The 21,227-nt window shown below is 34.9% G+C and overlaps 1 protein-coding gene and 1 long non-coding RNA gene across 2 annotated transcripts; one reads left to right on the top strand and one right to left on the bottom strand.

Annotated features, from left to right (window-relative positions):
* The first annotated feature begins 780 nt into the window (after positions 1 to 780).
* On the top strand, positions 781 to 2,883 carry LOC120184833. Its single transcript, XR_005522072.1, has 3 exons — positions 781 to 881; positions 2,197 to 2,345; positions 2,432 to 2,883. It is a non-coding gene; the product is annotated as an uncharacterized LOC120184833 (long non-coding RNA).
* Positions 2,884 to 4,164: 1,281 nt separating this feature from the next.
* Positions 4,165 to 8,717, bottom strand: LOC120184832 (WD repeat-containing protein 74-like). Its single transcript, XM_039189211.1, has 12 exons — positions 8,588 to 8,717; positions 8,394 to 8,509; positions 8,277 to 8,306; positions 8,034 to 8,170; positions 7,507 to 7,677; positions 7,328 to 7,391; positions 7,129 to 7,236; positions 6,533 to 6,686; positions 5,967 to 6,056; positions 5,200 to 5,255; positions 5,035 to 5,092; positions 4,165 to 4,582 (listed from the first exon to the last, which is right to left on the bottom strand). The coding sequence occupies exons 1-12, from the start codon at positions 8,667 to 8,669 to the stop codon at positions 4,380 to 4,382; spliced, it is 1,269 nt and encodes a 422-aa protein (XP_039045142.1). The 5' UTR covers positions 8,670 to 8,717; the 3' UTR covers positions 4,165 to 4,379.
* Between the last annotated feature and the right edge of the window lie 12,510 nt (positions 8,718 to 21,227).

Below are 21,227 nucleotides of genomic sequence, written 5' to 3'. Positions count from 1 at the left end.
TTGCTAAAAATAGGTGTCTAATGTTTCTAAAGTTATACATTTAGGTACATGCCGTTAAAAATCATCATTAATTGATCGTTATGTGACACATGTCATGTTTGATAATTTTAAGAATTTATTTAAAAATAAAAATTATTTTTGTAAAGAAAAAAAAGGAACAATGCCACCCACGTGCTCCCTTTCCCCCTTCCCCTGCCCTGCAATAGGTCGTTGGCTGGTCGGTGGTGATCATCACCGCCACTATAATCAGCACCGGCGTTGACCTTCGATCAAACTCCCGGTGACCTTTTGCCGTAAGCTGTCACCATTTGTTGTGGAGAAGCGTTTGAAGTTTCGTCGGATTTTAAGCCACCGTTGCTATTTTTCGTCGATTCTAATCGATCTCGATGTCCATATGCCACGCCGTCACCACCATTCAAACCACCGTCCAGTTCCGCTCAAAACCTATCCTTGCAGTCATTCCGTCAGTGCTCTTCTGATGTTCCACCATGGTAACGAGGTTGAAATGAGATATTTTAGTTTTTTATAATTTCATCAAAAGTTTGGGAGTTCTTTTGTAAATAAATTAACTTTTTAATTTTTTTTTATTTTTTCGTTAAAATATAATATTTTATTATTACAAAAATTTTGGAGGTAAAGTTAGATGCATTTATTTTTGTATTAAGCCTTTAGTTTAAGCCCCTCTTTTTCCTCTGCAAAAGTTTAGGGACATTTTATGCTTAAATCTTGATATAAACTCGGCCTCACAGAATCAAAACTCAAAAGTAGAACAATCAAATTCCTCTTAGCTAGCTTTCTCTCCTACCAAACATTTTCCATCTTCCACTCCTTCCACCGCCACCAACCGTCGTCTGACTTCTCCAGCGTAATCGTTTACAAAAGTAATCGCCTTTTGATTCACTTCCTCTTCATCTACCTCCACATACACACCTCGTCACCGTCATCATGTTCTTCCTCGACATATGATATTTGATTCACTGATGTTCTTAGCTGAATCGCGATTTGCTTCATTGATCCGATTCTTTCAGTATGCATTTTTTATTTATTGTGTTTAAAGTTAGATTACTTTGTGCTTCTATATAAGTTGAAATGTATGGCCATCGTTTAAAAAAAAAACAAGTTCCTCTATTCTGACGCCGGTAGGATTAAGGATTTTAGCTTCAAAATCAATTTCTGGGGAAATATATTTATTGAATAACAAGTGTTTCTCTCTTTGTCTTTTAGTTTTAGGTTTTTATAAATAATATATATAGCTGGGATTTGATCATATGTCTAGCAATCAAAGGTGTTTTCTTCCAGTTCTATGATCTGTTTTTACAGGGATGGTCGCCGCCTGAAAATTTCAAATTCGTATAAAAGTTTAGAAACAAAATTAGATTATCAATAGAAAATATGGAGAAAATAATTAAATTGTATGAAAATCTAAAATTCCCAGGGACACCCCCTTGGTCCATCCCTGCGATGCACTCTCGGTGCTACTAACAAAGGCTAAAAACAAGTACTGTGAGTTAGGGAGAAAATATGATTAATGATTTACACAGGACTTGCCTGATGTTGTGGCGATTTAATTTAAGCATGAAGATTTCCTTTTTAATAACATTGATAACTACGTAGTTCTTCATGATGTTACAATTTTCCAAGGATTGTTTTTTGTTCTGATAGCATTCTCACTGATTTTCAGAAAATCGAGTATTGTTGGTGAAAGCGTCGAGAATCATTCAAGCTGATAGCGCAGCTATTAGTATATGAGCTTGTGTAGCATCTTTTAACCAAGCAGAGTCAAATGATTTTCAGATTCTGATTTCCAGTGGCATGGGGTGTGTGATGCAATACGCCAGGCTGAATAGGAAGCCGGGTGTAATTGGTTTTGCTTGCCGAGTACCGTTCGGAATTTTAACATAGCTTCTATAGCTATATGTTTGGCTGTAGTTTCAAATGATCAATACAGCCTTTGATGATTTATAATAATTTGAAATTTGATGATCCATAATAATTCTTCTCCAACTTATAGGCTTTCAACCATTGCAGAGCTAATTTCTGCATCGTTTGTAACAAATGGCTTCTTTTTCCTAGCATTCCTAAACAGTCCAGTTGGGCCAAAAACAACTCACTTTGAGGGCCTGTTGCAAACTGGGGATTTGTTATCGCTGTATGTGTAACCACCATCCCTTTAAGTTAGCTTTTTAATATGTTCAGTTGCTCACCCTTCGGACAAAGTTACGCCGGATCGAAGAAACACACAACTTTTGCTTTATGACTCGTGTCTGAATATTGCGAATGAATGTGTCAGGGATTGGTGGACATGAAGAAGCCCCCAGAAATGATTTCTGGCAACATGACATCAGGTAAAAAAATATAATTCAAAGAAGCTACCGATTTTTCTTGCCATTTATTGCCTGCCCAAGATTCTAATTATTCCCTTCAATTCCAGTGCTTAGCAATGTGGTCTATTCGGCATTGTTCATGAGGTTTGCATGGATGGTACAACCACGAAACTGTCTGCTGCTAGCATGCCATGCTTCGAATGAGACAATACAGCTCTACCATTGGGCAAGAGGTCAAGGGTAAGCAAGGTCTTCATGATTCACATTGAGCCTATGACAAACGTCAGTTATTGGTACATGTTTGGTATGCTCAACTTTTTCCCAAGATTTTCCATACGTATCGAGGATCTTACCCTCATGCCTATGATACAATATGTGCTGCATACGGGTTTCGAATACAGGTATGTTAGGGAAAACGAAAAGTAGGAGCAATATAGCATCGAGCTTATTTCTTTTCTATGCAATTGCTATTGAGTTTGCAATCATTTTTTTGGGTATCTGCATACCCTTTCACTGGCTAATGCTGACTTATGCTTACCAGTTACCATCTTAGGGATTGATTCAGATTGTTACTGTCAAAGTAGCAATGATTTATGACAATGCATCTGTTTTAACGTGTAATTTTCCAATATTAGAGGAAAGAGAACTCTGATATTATATTCCTGATTTTATAAACAAAATGTGGTTTTGCCTTAGAGAAAGCATGGTGAGTTGTAGACATTTTAGTCGATGTTTCCATAGTAGTCGGCGTCTTTTTCTTGTATGGTTGCTATTGTTATCAGTTAAAACGCACAGATCCTTATGGAGAAACACGTGTTTTGCTCGATCTAACATACGATGACCCTGAAGAATGCATTCTGGACTTACCCTATAAGCCTTCTTGTTTTGAGTGAATTCTTATCTCGTTTTCTGGATCTTGATTTTGCAATCACTGGGGCATCAGATTATGTTTCTTTTAATAAATTTTGAATTAATTTGATTATCATGAATGTGTATATTTTCACTTATATCATGTATTTAAGATGTAGTTGTGATTGCATTACGTTTAATGTGATTGGAAACATAATAAATGTTATTGTATTGTGATTGGAAACATAATAAATGTTATTGTAATCATACAATAACGGTGTCGGATGGTACAATTAGTGTTTTTACGATAGTTAAGCTGTCCAGACTCAACTTCACTTGAAATAACTAGAGATTTAAACTGTTGTTGCAGTCGTGTTATGTTTGTCGCAATTGCAAACATAACAAGTGCTATTTTGATCGTTATAAGTACCACGGTAACGAAGTTAAATAATGACCGTTATTAGCAAACTATACATGTTTATAACATTGAATAATTACAAGGTATAATTTTTTTATTCAATTTAATTCAAAAAAATAAATTTGAATGATAAAAGTAAAATTAATTATATTACTAATCTTCAAATTATTATTATTATTTAAAACGTTTTTAACTTTTTAAATATTTTAATTTTATATCTACATAATAGTTTATTCTAATTAATCCCTAAATTTTTTAACATTCTAGATTCATCCACAAAATATAACTTTCATTCTAAGAACATTTAAATATTCCAATTTCATCCCCAACCTTTTGAATGATTTTAGGAATATTTAAAAGGTTGGGAACAAATTGATGATGTTCAAAAGTTTAAGAATCAATTCACAATGAGAATCTCAATTTGATGATCAAATTGGAATGTTCAAAAGTTTAAGAACCAATTTAGAATGGTGGTCATAATTTAGGAATATGTGGTGTGGTTAACTAGATAAAAATGATATCAACTTCATCCCTACACACTAATCTAACATTATCATTCCACTTCCAGACTTTAACAAGTTAACCGGTCCATTTTCCCGGGTTACTAAATTAATACAATTGGAATTCTTGTCTATCAAACCCTACCATAATGCAGTACATACCTTTGCTCAAGTTTTAAACAATCTTTCCCCATGCTTCTTCGCCGTGCCATCCTCATCATAATGTGTACTTTTGAGGTCTGAAATCAGAGCTTTTCGGTGCAAGGTTATGCATCATCATCGCTAATGTCATGTTCCTGACTTTTGCTTCTTTTCTTGGATTGACTTCTTCGTTCCCTCTTTTTCTCTAGATTCCTTCTTTTTCTTTATTCGCTCTTTGTTTTCTTTAGACGACGACTTCTTTCTTTTTGTAGGTGGTTTTTCGGTTTCGTCTGCAATTTGGACTTCATCTATGCTAGGAGCATCAGGTGCAGCCACGTCGTGTTTAACTTCTGCATATAAGAGAATTACGTTCAAAATTAGCAACAACATTGACACTGTAAAATTCACATTCGAATGGCTCCAACTTCCCCATACTCCAACTGATTCTCCCATCAATCCCCAAAGGAGAAAGCCTAGATTCATGGGGGTTTACACCTCCATGTAAAGGCATGAATCACATGATTGCAATGTTCTCGAGTTCGCAGCTTATGCTGATGATCCTACACTCTATCCACACCAGAAAGCTACGTTACTCGGATATGTTTGATTTCCTTTTTGAAAGTTTTCCATGAATGTAAAGTGTCTAGAGGATCATATCCCTTAATCATGTCCTAATATTTTTTGAGACAAGGACGCCATACAAGTACTTCAAGGAAAATGAAGAATTGGGGCAATATAGTCTCTGAGGCGGAAAGGGCAACCCCTAATTGTTAACAATAAAGATTCCGGGGGAAGAACTGACCTTCATCGGTAAAATTTGTATCGAAAACAACTTTTGTAAGATGCTGCTTTAGGAAAATCTGCACCCAGAAAATTGGTAGGCAGATAAAGGTGATTTGTTTGCAGTGTATTTTTATGCACAACGTAATTAACCACATCTAAACTCTACTTTTCAAACAGAACATACCGACGATAGAAGCTGCCTTGTTCCGATATCCCAAATGCGCAGATAACTGTCCAAGCCTGGAAAATATTAAATTTTCTCAGTTTTGTTGCATGTATAAAATGACTTGCCCCAAAAATACAACAGCAATACATAAACCTTAAGCAAAATGATTCCAATCTAACAAGCCGAGAAGCTAACAATTGCAAATTCACTCGTGTTTTTAAAAGGCAAGCAAGAAAATATTGGGAGCAAGCATTAATAGTATGACGAGTATGGAAAAACTGAGGAATTAAAAACCAATTTGGAAGTCAAACCGGTTCAATACCTAGTTCAACCAGCAATATCAACAATTAAGAACAATGAATAACTACGAAAATTTCATAAAATCACCACACAAAAAAAAGAAAAAAATAGGGATTAATTATATTAACAACAAAATATGGATGAAAAGGAATATTTTTTTTTCTTTTGCACAAATTAATCAAATTGGATAAAATCAGGTTAAAAGTCGCAAAAACATATTCAACAATTTAGGTTGACTGGTTCAATATTTGAATCATTGGACTTAACGGTACGGTTCCTGGTTGAACCAACCGGACCGGGATTTTAATCACTTCAGAATCATTTGAGACACATTAGAAATTCTTTTTCCATCCTATCCTGGCTCTTCAAGCAACAAAATCATCTCCAAGTCCCAAAAAATAGCTTCCCAATACAAAAGGGAAGAATGCGTGCAAACACAGGTTATAAAAGTACTTGCTTTTACAAACACTACGGCATATGCTCACCACAAGATGCTATCATGGGAAGTTCAGGGTGCCGGGCAATGGATCGGATGCTTCCAGAACACTTCCCCAAAAAGCATCCTAATAATTTACCTATAAGGAAAAACTTTCATCGTTAATCGAAATTCAAGGAAAAATAAACCTCAAATCATTTAAGAAAAGCCTCAGTGGTTTCTACTTATTTCAGATACTCTACAGGAAACCAATACGTCCAACCTATGTTTTCTTTAGTTCCATAACCTGTCTCAAATTTTGGCAGAATCATCAAAGAAAAGGGATTGAAACATCAAGTACATACAGATAGTTGAATCACACGATTTGAACTAGCAAATATGTAATAGTTGAACCACGTAATTTCAACTAACAAATATGTAACTGAATTTCTTGCCAAGGCATTAGGATACATTGCACATGAATATAATCTGTTACACAGAGAACTCAAAGAACACTTTAAACCTAGCCAACTTAAATTTCTTCACAGTAATGAGTAATGACTGAGCTACCAATAACCGGAAATGCAGAAATGGCATAAAGAATTATAGAACAAGCACATAGAATCAATCACATACCTGTGCGTATATCCACCGAAGCAAGGTCACCAGATCCATTCCCTATATAGATTGTATGACCATCTGTGTCTTCTGCAACAGCTTTTATAGGTGTATCCCTGAAGTCAAATGATATAACTGGTCTCCGTTGGGCAGAAACATCATAAAGGCGAACCTGTAACAGAAATGGTTAAAATACAATATGGTAGATGCTACTGATAAGGATGAAATGCATTGCTACAACTCAATCTCGTATTCCCGACATATTCATAATTCCTAATAAAATTGATAAAAAAAACGTGCTTTTTCCTGTTCTTGAGAATTCAATAAGGTCTAGTCCATGAATCACACAAACATGAAGCTAGAACTACACTGTCTAGAAATTACATTTTCAAAAGTTTAACTGAAATCAACTAGTAAATATCTTGAAACTGACATGCCTTCTTATTACAGAATAACTAAATAATTCTAGAAACTGGCAATAGACAATCAAATATAACGTTCCTTCAAAGAAGAGGGAAAAAGGAAAAAAATATGTCTGTACAAGCAAAGGTATATTAATATGTTAGTATCATGTTCAAGGAGTGGCTGATCACTAATTTGCTACAAAAGATTACCTGATGGTTATTGCTACCAGCCACAACTTTACGGTGATCATCTTTGCTGAGGAATGTTGCAGATGTAAACCAAGTAGGGGTAAAAATACCAAGGCTGTTTCTAGGAGGCTGTTCAATATGGGATGCATCAGGAGAAATGAAAACACAGCAGATACTAAAACGTAAATATTTTAAAATCAGAGAGGTTGAGAAGGCTCACAGGCTTTGCAGTCCAAATCTTTGTACATTTTTCAAGATCCCACATATTAACTTCAACACCCTTCCTGAATTAGGAAAATAATAAATATTCCAGTCAAGCATCAAAATACTCCATCAGCAAATGCAGAAAAATCAAGTAGGAGGCTCATGTATACGGTCATACAACACAAACACACTCACCCTCCAAATAAGGCATAACTTTCACTTCCATCCACTTCCGAAAATGATATATTTCCTGATGCACATACATTCCATGTTTTCGGGGCACCAGAATCCACTTTAGTATCAACCATATCAACTGTTTTTATGCTTGCATGTCCTTTTGTCGTACATGCAAGCAAAGTGCATGACCTGAAAAAATTGTTATAGACATCAAAAAGGTTATGCAAATAAAGGAATTATGACTACCAAGATCCATCTATTTCAGTAATTATATTAAATTACATAAATATGAAAGCAGAGGAACCTTGTTCATTTTCCTATGTTACTAAGACTTGGGTGTGAGAGTCAACTACAAGAATGCCTTCAACATGGACATAATCAATTTTTCTAAGTTTGTTCATATATTTTAAGGGTCTATCAAGGGTTATATCTCCATACCATGTCAGAAAGTTATCAAACAGAGATACTTTAAGAAATATGAAAAATCAGAGTAGCATAGTTCATTTTCATTTAGCAGTAAAAAAAGGAGAAACTGAGGATAATACCTCGATGTTAACTCCAATCTCCGTTTTCCGAACAAATGCAGCCCAACAATAACATTATCTTCTGGTCTAACACCAGCATTACTATCATCGGACACCGAAAAGGAAAGTTCACCATTGAGGGGATTAAGTATCTCCATCTGCAGTATATACATATATGGAACAAAGGAAAAATTCAACACGAATCCTACTAAAGCCGGATCTTAAACAAAAAGGAAAATGCATAGAAAAAGAAGAACAACTCACCACACCATTTTTTCGTGCAACAGCTAACAACTGAAAAAGAAAAAAATATTTTCAATAAAGAAAAGAGACAGAAATTTTCAATACCTATTGAAAAAAACAAAACAAAACAAAACTCACTGGATCGATTTTACGGTCATTAAGGGAAGCGGCAACCAAACATTTGGAAGCATCAGGATCTCCCCATATCTCCACCACTTTGGGAACTCCTCCTCCCTTACCTCGAGCTTCGATTACTATTCAATTTAAACCAAAATTAGTGAAGAACTCAGTTGTAGGAATGAAATTAGCTAAAGATGATAAGAATCGGAAACCTTTGATGAAACCAAGTGAATCGAAAGTTAGGGCTCGAAGTGGAGGGCAGCCGGTGCAGTCGACGGTGGTGGTGCGTGGCATCCTTTACACCTCCTTAAACCCTAAAACCCTTGTGTCTGAAAACCTTTCAAACCCTAGATGTTTATGACAGTATTATTATAACCAATTTTAAGTTAAACTACGTAATTAGTCATTCAACTATTACTTCTTTTTACGTTTCTCACCAAATTATTTTTCAGATAGGTCACCAAATTATTTTTGGATAAACTACACATTTAGTATACAAACTATCAGTTTTGGTCCATTTTAGTACCTAAACTTTCATTTTTTTCAAAATCATACCTAATATTTAGTTTTTATTTCATTTCTATACCATGTCGTTAAAAACTTAACACTTTTAGTACATTAACTATCAGTCTTGGTCCGTTTTAGTACCTAAACATTCATTTTTTTCAAAATTTAACGTTAAATTTTGAACGGATACTGAAATGAAACATTTAGATACTAAATGTGAATTTACCCATTATTTTTCTACATATTTAGTATGCAATAAATTTATTTGGGTAAACAACAGTGGTGGTCCCTTATTTGTTTACTCTGTTCAATTTTGATTATCAGCTTTTGTAAGGTTTGTTTTTGGTCACTTTCATCACAGGCCTGATGTGTGATTAAATTTTAATTTAACCCCTAAATTTCAGATAAAATGTCATTTTAATCTTAAACTTTATATAAAATACTAATTTAACCCTAAATTTTATATAAAATATTAATTTGATACTTGAATTACTTATCATCGATGCGGGTCACCTTCGATTTCCATCATTGGTCACCGACTAAATGGATGAATAGTCCAACTAAACGCATGGACGTTGATGTAAAAATTATGATAAAAATATCAAAATCTTGACTTAATTTCAAAGTATTCACTACGAACAGCTCACGTCAGATAATTTCCTTTGAAAATTAAAGGAGATAGAAATTTCTTCTTTTTTTACCTCCACTTTCAAGGTTTCACTTTAATTAATCTAGATCGACCTGGGTCGTACACCTGGTTTTGGTGAGTGAGTCTCCCAACAGAGATTTTCTACATACACAATAACTCAAACCTGAGACTTTGCTTAAGCGATATCAGACTGCTTACCATTTGAACCAACCCCGTTGAATTTTTTTCTTTAACTATAAGACTAATAATCTTGTACATTGTTTTGTTCCTAGTTCCAACTACATAGAGAATTTTTTTAAAAAATATAAGCATGATATGTGGTTAGTTTTCTCTAAACGTGCACAATGCTATTTAGCCTTGATTGATAACATACCATAAAAATAAACGAATAATATCACGTAGATGAAGAAAATTATAATATATAAAGAAACATAAAAATGACGTGCAAAAAGTAGAAAAATAAAACAGAAAGTACTTAAAATTAGCATGTGGTCCAAAATTTCTACATCAAATTTAATAAAAAAATGAGTAAAGTACACAAATGGACCTTTAATTATAGGGTATTACTTTATTAAGTTTCTCTATTACTAAAAATTACAAAATGATCATCTGACTGTAGAATGTTGCTTTGTTAAGGCTCTCGACTATTAAAGTTACAAAATGGTCACAACTATTTATTATGTTCCAAAATCATCCTTTTTCATTAATTTTTATTTATTATGTGATTTAGATGGCGACATAAAATTACCGAGAGCAAGGTGTCGGGTGCAACAAAAATTGATATACAAATAAGGATAGATATCACTGGTAAACATGGGGTAAATATTATTTTAGTAAATTATTCAAATTTTTTTTTTATAATTTATACTATTTTTCTATAATTTAATTAATGTTTACAGTTTTGTTGGATTTTATATTGTGAGCCGAAGATCTACTAGTTACTGCAACCGGGATTTTTTTAAAGCTCGGAGTTGTGGTGTGTAGTAACGCCTTTGCTTTATTTTACGAATGTTGAGATACGCGTCACAGACAGAGTGTTGCGCTAGTTTGCGTCACAGATAGATTCTTATGTAAATATTTGAGATGGACACACTTCATAGAATTGATACGCGTGGGAAGTATAAAGAGATTGATCGAAGAAGCATGTTGTATATGTGACACCCCAAAGTTCAGGTTAGTAGTTTTGGGTTTACCCGAGAGGTAAGTGGACCCTGTTAAATTCGTATTTTAAGTCGTTGGGACAAGTTGACTGAATTGGATCGGTTTAGAGCTCAATTAGCCATAAAAATGAGATTTTTATTTAGTAAAAAGGTGAGAAGGTCCAAAAGTGTAATTTGCTCAATTTTAAAAAGATGAAGGCTTTATATTTCTCTTTATCTTCTTATTTTCTTCATTTCTTCTTTCCTTCTCATTTTCATTTCTTCATTCTCTCCAAGTTTCATAAGTTACAGGTAAGTCCCTTGAGCTATTTTCTACTTCTTTTAAGCTTCAATTTCATTTCTAATCCCTCCACCAACATCGTTTTAGTGATTTAAAGCTTTGGGTTCTTTGGTTTTAAGAGAATTAGGGGTTTTACATCCAAGACTTGGTAGAGGGTGTTTGTTAGCTAAAGAAGCTTCATTTTGGGATCCTTTAAACAAGGTAATGTATTTCTAATCCTTTGTGGTGTCATGATTTCCATAAACCATAATGCTTGTTAATGATTTGAGTATTTGGGTATATTAGGGTTTATCTTTGATTCTTATCCTGGATGATTTTTTGTTAAAAAATATAGTGTTTTTATAGTGCAAGATGACCATTAACAACTTCTATAAGCTTTAATAAACATTTGGGGACCTTAGGGGAGTTTTTAGAGTGATTTGGAGAGTTTTCTCGTAAGAAACAATGCAATCTGCAGCAGAAGTTTCAAAAACCCCTGAGCTAGTTTCAAAACCCTTTGTCTAGAATGCAAATTTGCATCAGAGGTTTTGAAACCCCGTAAAGTAGTTTTGAAACCCCTTTCCAAAATGTCTAAAGAGGCCTAAAATGTTGCCCGGAAGGCCCTAGACCCATAGTATGACCATAAATGGGATCGAATATGCGTAAAACACTAAAATGAGCGTAAAAGAAAGGGTTTAAATGTGGGTTTCAATGGATGCAACCATATTAAGTGTAATACGCCCATGTATCTTTAGTTGAGCATGTGTACTGGTAGTTAATAATGAGGATCTTTGCAAGGGAATGTACCGAACAACGGTACAATGAGCAAATTAGATTCAAGAATAGCGAAAACTGTGGGCTTCAAGAATGTTAGTGAATATAGGAGGTGTAAGTTGTCCTTTTAATTCGAAGGGTATTGAAAAGAAGTTCAATGAGGGCGATCAGAGTGTCACTACCCAGTGTTGAACCAAAGTCAAGTATCGGGCTAGCGGTTGGTTCAGCCAGCGAACAACAACAACAAAAATCATCGTAAACCCCTGAGAATACGTAGAGACCTCACTAGAGATAGAAAATGATTAAAATACACTTAAGTAGCGAGTGGCCAGATTGGGGCAGCGTATTAAATAACAACAGTAACAGACCAATAAGACTTTGCATAACATTTTAGGTAGAGATAAAGAAAGGTAGCATCTAGTGAAAGGATAGCATCCCTTTAGTTAGTTCAGCTATGCTAGGGTATACCCAAGTTACCTTAGTTGCCCTAGTGGGGTATTATCAGTGTGTGAGGCACTTCAGGAGCTAGATAGGGCACAAGGCCCGAACACTTGCAATGAGTAGGTTAGCAGCGTCAGTTTTGTATGACCTTTGGGCATTAGACATGCATGTGTAGTTGTATCAGTCTAATACCCCAGTTATCAGAAAAGCTTGGCTTGATGTTGTGTGATATCAAGCCAACGCTTTAGTTTAGTGTGAATATCTAATGTTGTGTAACGCCGAGATTCATTCTAGATGGTCTACACGATGCTATGTGATACCAATAGATCATCCAGCAGCTTAGAGGAACCTTATTGACATTTTGTAATACTGGTACCCCCTCTCAGTAAGCTAGTGTCTGATGTTGTATGATACCATATATTAGCATAGCAAAGCCAGTGTTAATTCAGATAATGCACCACAAAATCAATGTTGCATTCAGGAAATAAATAGTGGTGTTAGAGTCACATTTAGATAATGCATAGCAATACAGTCATTAGGATTATAGACCCTTTAGTCGTGTACTCATGGCGAGGACCTTAGCATAGGATTAAGGGAAGTGTGAGACCCCTATTTCAGTGACACATCAGTTAAGCCTTATGTAAGTAGTACTTGATTAAGATCATGCATCTTCCTACTACTTAGTACTTAATCTTTAGCACACTTATATTTATGAAACTCTTAATGCTGCTCTAGATTAGCGATTATACTGTTGAGTTGTAAGCTCAATCTTCAGATGTTTTCCGTTGATAGGTCAGTAGCTTGGGCAATTTGTGGAGCACTCTTGTGGCAGGAATTCCAGTATATCTTTTAGATTATTATATTGTATCTATGAGTTTCGAGATTACAACTGTTCATAATCTTGTTCTTTTGCTTTTGTAGAATATTTTGCATCTCAGACCAGTTATGATTTTTATCCTACATGTCATGCTTCAATGTAAAGTCAGTCGAATTGGGTTAGAGGTTTATGAAATGCAATGCAAGGTGCTCAACCATCTTCGACTGAACCCGTGGGTGAATGAAACCATCATATATATGATCAAAAGGTACTAAATTCAGTAAGCAATTCGAGTCGATGACGTCAATGATGGCGTCAAATACCTTAAATACTCCATCACTGTATTTTGAAGGTGGAACTCAAAGTGGAGTGATGTTCAGTACACCTCATGTTGAAGAAGAAACAAACGAAGATGAAGATCAAGGTGGACGACCGCGACGAAATCAATGAACCTCACACCATTATCATTTAACCATTTCTCGATATCGTCAGTAATTACGGAAATATAATTAATTTTTTTAGTGATTGTATTAGTTTAAAAAACTTTTATTATTATTTTGTAATAAATTAGTTTATAATAAATTATTTTTAGAATTATTTTAAAAAAACACATCGATGATAACTCCGTAAAAAACTATATTTTGGGTCTTTTTACTTAAGTTATTGATTGTCTAAAAGCCATTGTCATAGCATTTTAGTTGTATTTAGGGCATTCATTACATGTGGTGGAAAAGTTTTCCCACGAAAAGTTTTTCTTGATAAAATTGATACTGTTGATGAGAAGGGTTGTGTGTTGGGTGTGATCATGCATGAGATGGAAAATGACCGATAAGATAATTATTTACCATGAAAATTTTAGAGCAAGGGCCAAAGGAACTGATGATGATAACCGTGAGGAATTTTTCACCGTAGTAAGCTTTTCTTGCAAGTCTGGACGCAGTACAAGACAAAGTAGCTGACCACCCGTGGCCAGAAGTCTATTACACCTTACGTGAACCTCTGCCCCTGGCAAGGATTTGGACCACCACCAGTGCTTTAAAATCACATTTTGGGCTAGATTACACGGGTAAATGAGGGAATTTCAAGGGCACAAAACCCTAAAAAACCCTTATTTTTTATTCACCTTTTGAGATTTGGGAGAGGCAGCAACATCATTCTTCTCCACCTTCTTTCTTTTTCTCCTTTCCTGGTATCCTCTATAGTCGGGCTTCACCGGAGTAGCTACTAGGTCCTCGAGAGAGGCTAGCGTGCTGAAGCGCGTTGGAGCAGTCTTGGTGATGGTATGATGTCACGATAAAGCTCTATTTTTGGGAGTTTCCTTCTCTTTGTTCTTTATTTCTTATCTTTTAAGGGCTTGTACTTAATGAATATTTTAGGATGATTTTAGTCACACCATGAACTATTTTATTTGGTGTTGGAAATGTTTGGATGATACTTTATTTTATGCTTAATGGATGATAAGTATATTTATGTTTATTATTGTTTTGTTTACTATTTTAATCTTATGCCTTAGCATTGTAAGAGATTTTGAGAGATTGCTTGGTGCCTTGGCATAATATTCCTATTCTTTGTAAGAGTTGTTGAGAGATAGACGTTTTTCTAGGAGTTGATACATAATATCGAGAGAGTTAGGTTAGATCTACGTGAACAAGGAAACTAATTTGGGATGGTGAAGTTTTAATCTGCCTTAGAGATAAAGAGAGGGTTTCTAATGACTAAAAGGGATAATACTTAATCGATATGCTAGGGACATTGTTTACGCTGAGAGGTATTGTCGAATCATGTTTTTTATTAGAGATATCTTATGAACACTTTAGTAAATCATGTCGGGTAATATAGGCACATCATACTTAGTTCATCCTAGGCATAGAATAATTTCTCGCCATGACAAATCCAACCTAAGTGCTCCATTAGAAGTCTGGTTGTGTAAGGTTATCTCTAAAATGGATTAGAATTCACCATCCTGGATTAGTTCCCTTGTTCATGTAGATATAACATAACTATCTCGATATTAGGTATCAACTCCTAAAAAACGGCTATCTCTCAACAACTCTTACAAAGACAAGGCACCAGGCAATCTCTCAAAAGCTCTTACAGTACTAAGGCATAATATTAAAACAGTGAACAAAATAAAAATAAACATAAATATACTTATCATCCATTAAACATAAAATAAAGTATTATCCAAACAACTCCAACACCAAATAAAATAGTTCGTGGTGTAGCTAAAATAATCCCAAAATATTCATTAAGTACAAGCCCTTAAAAGATAAGAAATAAAGAACAAGAAGGAAACTCCCAAACAAACAGAGATGTTTTCATGACATCAAACCATCACCATGACTGGTCCAGTGCGCTAGCCTCTCTCGAGGGCCTAGTCGCTACTCCGGCGACGCTCGACTATGGAGGACACCAAGGAAGGGCGAGAGGGGAATGTTTGAGAAGTTACTGTAGCCGTTTTTTTTAAGCTTTTAGGGTATGTTAGAGAGGGGAATTTTTTTAAATGGTAGGCATACTGTGCTATTTATAGTGGGGAATTTATAGGGATTAATTCCCTTGAAATTTCCCTACTACCCTTGAATTCATGCCCATTCCATGAATAATATGACAGATGGCAGTGGTCCCAAATTCTTGGCACGTGCAGAGGTTTATGTGAGGTGCAATGAATAGTTGGCCACGCGACGTCACCAAATTTGTCTCGTACTGCATCATACTTGTAAGATAAACTTGTCATGACAAAAAATTCCTCACGGTCATCGTTTTCAGTTCCTTTAGCCCTTGTATAAAAAATTGTCTCGGTAAATAATTTCCTCTTTGATAATTTTTTATCACATATATCATCACAGACAACTTGCAACCCTTCTCATCAGCAGCATCAATTTTATCAAACAAACTTTGTCGCGGATAAACTTTTCCACCACATGCAATGAAATGTCCTAAATGCAACTAAAATACTATGACAATGGCTTTTGGACAAATAATAACTTAAGTAAAAAGACCTAAATATAGTCTTTTTATGGAGTTATCACACCCCCAAACTTAAGTTATTACTTGTCCTCAAGAAATGGATAATGAATAACATAAAATAAAATGTTATGGAAAAATTTTAATTAGGAAATTCAAGTTGTCTAAAATTTCAGCTCTCAACAAAAGTGTGGATTCAACATGCTAGACTAATTGAGAAGTCGAGTACTTTTCCCTAGGCCAAGATCCTTTACAAGCGTGTGTGTGTGTGTGATTGTATACAGTCTATGCTTAACAAAATTAGAAAGTCCCTAAGTAAGTTCTTTTGTTTTTCCAAGGCATAAAATTATTCATTAAGCACAAAATTACTCCTATTTATTCAACACTTAAATTTTTTTATTTTTTTTTCAATTTTCAATTTTTTTTAACATTGCACAAGGGGAGTCAGTCTATCACAACTACAATTTACCCTTGATGTGGCTGTCATTTATTGAAACGCAGTATCCAGACGATGCCTCAACAAAGAAAATACGTAGAGTGATCCTGTGACTACTTTCATTCACTCGTGTACTAAGGCTTTCATTTATTCAAGGGGGTTTTCAGGCAATGCCGTCACACAAAGGAGTGTCCCTCTACAGTTATGTCGAGGTATTTATTTACAATTTAACACAATTCAAAATATTGAGGAGTTTAACATAGCCTTTCAAACATTGATATAACAGTTTAGTTCATTACTAGAATTTCATACCATGGCGTTCAAAAGTTCTTTCATAAAAAATTTCTAAGTTCCTCAAGCACAAAAACATATAATCGTGTTCACAGATTCATAAAGAATCAAGTCCTAGGGTCGATTCTATCATCCTCAACAGTCATGCAAATTAAATTCTAGCCATGGAAAAAAATATTTTATCATCATCGGGCATCATCAACTTATTCCAAGTAACTAACCTAATCCTAACTAACGCCAAAACAAAAAATTTCTACTAATATTATCAATGCAAATTACTAAGTACGAGCATAATACATCCCCCAAACTTGAGTGATGCATTATCCTCAATGCATGAAAACTAAGTAAATTAAACTAATCTAAATGCATTGCAAATGCAAAAGTCATGAGGTACCTAATTGTGGTGGGGCAACTTTGCTAGACGTTCGGGTGTTGCGTCTCTTGAGTGGGGGTGGGTTATCATAGTATATATCGTCGAGCATGTGCAGTGATAAAATCTCAATAGGTGCACGACCGGTTAAACACTTGAGGCATCGCCTGGTCCTAAGAGAACTAACTCGTCGTGGTAATTCTTCTATTGGTGGGTTCTCAGCTGGGTCTTCCAAAGGCTGGCTTGTTTCTTCCTCAGCAACAAGTTTGGTGGTATGCTCGGTGGCTAGTTTGGGGGCAGCATCTTCAGGACCATCTTCAGGTTGGGTAGTTACTTCCTCAAACAAATCTGGTTGAAGCACCTGAGTATACTCCGAGGAAATTGGGCTGTTGAGCTCATTCTTCTGTAACCAGGAGAAGTGTGAAGCAATTGAGGAGGCTTTATTGGAGAGTTGGGCTGGACATTTTCCGTCGAGGCATAAAATGTTTACCCGCCTTATGGTGTTGATGGTTTTGGCTTGGGCAAAATCTCATCAGGGGCGAATTTTCATTAGAGATTGGTAGTAGCTCCTTGAAGAAATCATTGGCGGAGTATCCCTCACCTTGACATATGTAAAGAAGTCTATATTTGGCCTTCTAGACGCACCAACCTTTCCTTGGTTTCTTGAGTGGAAGTTACTATAACAGTCATCCTCGTCACTACAACTGTTTTCACCCCTCGCTCCAACACTTTGACCGGGGCATCACCTTTAAAGCTCATTAAACTTTCTTCTTTGTAATGACCTCCTTTGGCTTGATGAATTCCTCAATGGGATTGTAACACCCCTAACCCGTACCAGACCCGGATATAAATATGAGGTGTCACATTGACCTTTCAAAGGATTTACTCTTACAAAATTATGGAAACATTTAAAATTTTCATTAAAATATAAGTTAACTAATTTACATAAGTATAATCAAAATATTACAAAATCGATAAGAGAATATGTGATTTAAACTTGATTACATGCCAAAATAATTAATACAACAAAATGACATATTATTTGAATCACTTCTGATATGATCTTCTGGGAGAGGTATGTTGTCTTGATAGATCCTAACTCTGATCTTCCTACTTCTTGGTACCTACGTGTGAAACACTCACACGCTAACTCACATACTTAGTGAGGCATACAATACACTAATGCAATACTTAAGTCATGAATGTGCAATCCAATCATTTTAGTATGTAATCATAATCATTATATAACTACTCCATAATAACATATATAATCGTACATTTAACGAATAACAACATGCCATCTTATTATAAAGGTAATTTGTTTTATAACTTTTATATGTTGATGTGCATTATTGAAAACTGAAGGTATGTGAGTACATTGAGGTTGTGCACATATACTGTCACCACAGCTCGTATAAATTTCCACTGAGTGGCATATAAAATTGTCTCGAATGACCTCATATATGTCTCGAAAGACCTCGTAGAACACTCGACTCATGGCATGCCAATTATACCCACGACTCTCATATCACATAATATGGGCTTGAACATTTATATGTTTCATATATTCATCTAATTCATCACATATACATGTATCCATATAACTCATAACATTTCTCATGTAATCGTATATATTTTATCATAACATATATCATATGTGCATATAATCATTTATCTCATATCATATAGTTTATATTTTGTTCTATTATATTCATATGGATCAAATAACATATATTATAACATAGAAACGTATGTCACTTATGCATGTGCTTATAATGATCATAACATATATATGTCCATAACTATTGAACCATGAAATCAAACATAAGAAATAGAATTATCACAAGTCTTGTTTCCATAAAAAAAACATCTATACTATAATATACACTCACCTTAGCATCACTGAGTCCAATCAACTCCTATAACTTTTATCCCTCTCTTGATTGTTCCTAACTCTTTGATCGTTCCGAAACTTGCTTATGCTCGATATCTACACCATTATACATTTGATATGAATATCAGAATTCTAAGCATTATAATTCGATCCTTAATAACCTAAGTTAAAATAACTACTTAATTTAAATTTCCAATGTATGGTATCGATACTTCCTTTACTGTGGTATCGATACTGTGTTTTGGTATCAATACCCTTTCCTAGTTCTGGAATTCCATTTAAAAAATGGTATCGATACTCTCCTAAGGATCGGTACCAAGGGTATCTATACTACCCTTTAGGTATCGATACACCCTGAATAACTTATCATAATTTAGCTTATGGTATCGATACTTATTCATATAGTATCGATACCCTTACCCCAAATATGACACTTTTATCTTTGAAGTATCGGTACTGGATGAACAATACCCATACCCCTTGCCCAAAATTCATCATTTTAACTTGAAAATTCACCAATACCTACTTATACTTTCCATTTTAAACTTCTTTCATGCCATTAAACTTAACTAGACTTACTCAAACCTTCTTATATTCATATAACACATCCTCATCTTCAATATTTCATCATAAATCTTAAAACCAAGAATCTTACTAAATTTCATACATGTTCTAATTTCATTTCTAACACTTTATACTCCTTATTCTAACTGATGACAAGTCAAATTTAATCTCAAACTTCACTTACTAACTCTTTTCAACAATATCACTTGAATACCTCTTATATTAAATCCTTCCTAACTCTCTCATCTTTTGGTTCTAAGAAATCTTAAGCTTTCCTTAAGCTTAAGTATTACCTAGAGAACATAAACCAAGCTTAAATTTGATAAATAATCAATAAACATGACACTCACCTTTCCAAATGGGTTCACGGCTGAAGAAGGAAGAAGAATGAAGATAGTTTTGGATATTTTGGGTTTTTGCCGTCCACAATCTCCATGTGTATATAACATAACCAATAGCAATTTTAATTCATTTACTGGTCAAATAACCATTTTGCCCTTCTATTAACCATTCTTTGCTATTTAGTCTTACATAAAATATTTCACTGAAGTCCTTAAAATTTTCAATTTATCTAATTTAGTCATTGAATTCTAAAATTTTATAATTTGGTCACTAACCCAGTATTTGGGATGTTACAGGGATCCTCGGGGACTTTCTTTTTCCTACACAAGGCAATAATTAAATTTGGGAAAATTAAACTACCTCTAGCTTTCTTAGTACATGCGTGGATTTGCCATAAGATAATTTTACCGATGTTGATTGGTCGTCCGTATATGATGGAGTGAATGAGCATCAACCGCCTCAGCAACACAGTTGAATTATGGTATGTGGGCATCAACTTACCCTTGAAAAATATGGTTACATAGCTTGGTAACAGGCTTGAGGGCATGGCGATCAACTCGCTTGCGGTTGGGAGCAGTTCCATTAAATTTGACCTAGCCAAAGCACAGGTCTTCGAGCACCCCGTTATAAATTTCAGAGTCTGTTTCGGCAATGAATTTCTTGTGTCAATCCTTAATCTTCCTGAGCTTGAAGTAGCGATTGATAGCTGAAATGGTAAACCAGATGAGTGTGCTTCGGACGTACACCGAGTGCTAGAATTGGTCTCCTAGGTGCGTATAGAACTCTTTGACCATCATCGGTACCACAACCTTGGGGTGTCTCGCGAACTTCTCCCATTTGTATTTTTTAACAATATCAATCACCTCAGGTCTAAATGACTCCTCATCCTCGTCGGGAAACACAAAACCTTCTTCCATGTAAACTTTTCATCTCTGCAATGCTTGAAATCTCTTCTCAACCTCTTTGTTTTGAAAACGCTGAAAGTTCTTGGCCTCGAGAGAGGAGGCTGATGCACTGAGGTTAGGTCTCGAGTTCTTGGTATAAAAAAACTTGATTGCGTGTAAATATATAATACTACAACACGTAAATATGTGCAAGTATACAAAATCGATGCAAGTAATATAGGAGTGAGTGAGTATCATCTCCACATGAATTTGAGGGCTTTTAAATGATGTTATAGCAAAAAGGTGTCAAAAACTAAATCTAAGTATCTAAATGTAATGGTATAAACAAAAGAAAAAATATGTTGTGGCAGATGGTATGAACAAGTGGAAAATTATGTTTTGGCAAGAAATTTTAGTGAAATGAAGTTAACATGAATTTTGTGACGTGGCAAGAAAATTATGCAAAAGTAAACAATAAAAAGTTGCAAAGGAAAAAATTT

This window comes from Hibiscus syriacus, unplaced genomic scaffold (assembly GCF_006381635.1).
Source record: "Hibiscus syriacus cultivar Baekdansim isolate YM2019G1 unplaced genomic scaffold, ASM638163v2 tig00112957_pilon, whole genome shotgun sequence".
NCBI lineage: Eukaryota > Viridiplantae > Streptophyta > Magnoliopsida > Malvales > Malvaceae > Hibiscus > Hibiscus syriacus.
The sequence above is the reverse complement of the archived record's forward strand: the minus strand, read 5'-3'. Positions and strand labels throughout refer to the sequence as shown.